Here is a 2223-nt window from a genome sequence, read left to right on the forward strand (position 1 = left end):
TATTTAAACCTCGGGTCGTCTTCTCAAGGAATTGCAGGGATGTATGTTCTTATTATTGGCTATGAAAAAGGTAAAATTGGGGTTTTGGAAGTAAGGTGGGAATATGTTATATGACAAGTAAAATAAAATAATACTAAAAATCTCTTGGCAAGGTATAAGAACTGGAAGTCCTATCCTAGTTATCTTTATCAATTATGATGAGAATTGGATTTTTCTCCCACTTTGTTAACCTCTAACTATGAAGGTAAGTTAAGTGGATGAATTAATTCGAATCCTCAAGTCCTAGTCTTTCCTTGGGAAAGGCTAGAGTTATTGGAATATGAATTAATGAAATGAAGAAATCCAATTTTCAATCAACAATGGAGCTGATAACCTTAGGGTCACCAATTAATCAACCACAGCCAAGAATGTAAAAAACTAAATTAAAATCATAAATATCTGGAATACCTTCAATTCATTCAAAGCAGTAAAATCTAACATGGAAGACATTCATAAGCCAATTGGGCAACAGAAAAATCCAAATTATTTATATAAATAAAAGACAGAAGTCATCAATCTGAAATATCTCAAATAATATTAATCAAGAAAATCAATCTAAACATGGAACATTGAAAAATAAATAAAAATAAAGAAACTGGGATTGAGAGTCACTCCTAAAACTAAGAGAAGTCCTAAATCCTAATCCTAAGAGAGAGGAGAGAACCTCTCTCACTAAAAACTACATCTAAAATATGAAAAGTGAATTATGAAAGCCTTATCATGAATGGATGCATTCCCCCACTTTATAGCCTCTAATTGTGTTTTCTGGGCCGCAAACTGGGTCAGAAACAGCCAGAATTCGCTGGTCTCGCTGGATTTCCGTCACTGCGACGCGGCCACATGGATCACGCGGTCACGTCGCTTAGCGTCAGAGAAACTATGGCATATTATATATCAAATCGAAGCCCCGGATGTTAGCTTTCCAACGCAAGTAGAACCGCGTCATTTGGACCTCTGTAGCTAAAGTTATAGCCGTTTGAGTGCGAAGAGGTCAGGCTACACAACTTAGCAGTTTCTCCAACTTCTTGTATTCCTTCCACTTTTGCATGCTTCCTTTCCATCCTCTGAGTCATTCCTGCCTTGTAATCTCTGAAATCATTTAACACACATATCAAGGCATCTAATGGTAATAAGAGAGGATTAAACATAGGGAACTTAAGGCCAAAGAAGCATGTTTTCAATCAAAGCACATAATTAGGAAGGCAAATGTAAAACCATGCAAATAGTATGAATAAGTGGGTAAAGAGTTGATAAAAACCACTCAATTGAGCACAAGATAAACCATAAAATAGTGGTTTATCATGGATTTTTATGGATTTTATGTTACAGAAGATGGGTTTCAGACGAAGATGGAGGGATTGGATGAGGGAATGTGTCAGTACGGCCACTATGTCAGTTCTGGTTAATAGGTCACCTTCCAAGCCGTTCAAAATGGAGTGGGGCCTTAGACAGGGAAATCCACTTTCTCCTCTCTTGTTTGTTCTTGTCGTCGATGTGTTGCATAGGATGTTGGGGGGACAAGTAAGGAATGGACGAATTGCTCCTTTAATGGTTGGGAGAGATTATATTGAGTTGTCACATCTCCTATTTGCAGATGATACTATCTTGTTCTGCCTTCCAAAATCAGAGACAATTATAAACTATAAGAAACTGTTGTGGTGTTTTGAGTTGATGTCTGGTCTGAGTATCAATTTTGACAAATCGAACCTGATATCGATTAATTGTGAACAGGAGCAGGTGGCGCACGTGTGTGTCCTATTGGGTTGCAAGGAAGCGGTCTTACCTGTTAGATACCTCGGGATATCTCTAGAAGCAAATCCGTGTTTGGTGAAAACTTAGAAACCGATTATGGAAAAGGTGGAAGAAAATTTCAGCTTATGGAAAGTGAAGGTTCTAAACAAAGTAGGTAAGCTGGTTTTCATCAAGTCGGTGCCGAATAGTTTATCATCTATTATCTTAGTCTGTACAAGATGGCGAAGGCAGTTGCAAACAAGTTGATTGCATTACAGGAGAGATTTTTGTGGAGTAATGAATATGGGAACTATGGTATACCTTTAGTTAAGTGGGAAGTGGTTCAGGCGCCAAAAAATGCTGGAGGGTTGGGGGTCGGAGATGCAGTGCTCAGGAACACAACGCTTCTGTTTAAGTGGTAGTGAAAATTTTTAAATAAGGAGTGTCCGTTAT

General features: G+C 38.0%; 1 protein-coding gene across 1 annotated transcript; it reads left to right on the plus strand.

The window, feature by feature from the left end:
• Nucleotides 1-1371: 1371 nt before the first annotated feature.
• Nucleotides 1372-1878, plus strand: LOC140174283 (uncharacterized mitochondrial protein AtMg01250-like). The gene has a single exon (XM_072198691.1). It carries the CDS (start codon nt 1372-1374, stop codon nt 1876-1878), a length of 507 nt encoding a protein of 168 aa, XP_072054792.1.
• Nucleotides 1879-2223: the final 345 nt, after the last annotated feature.

This window comes from Arachis hypogaea, chromosome 7, assembly GCF_003086295.3.
Source record: "Arachis hypogaea cultivar Tifrunner chromosome 7, arahy.Tifrunner.gnm2.J5K5, whole genome shotgun sequence".
Lineage (NCBI taxonomy): Eukaryota > Viridiplantae > Streptophyta > Magnoliopsida > Fabales > Fabaceae > Arachis > Arachis hypogaea.

Coding starts and splice junctions, on each gene's coding strand:
- LOC140174283 (XM_072198691.1), top strand. CDS start 1,372: ATGGGTTTCAGACGAAGATGGAGGGATTGGATGAGGGAATGTGTCAGT.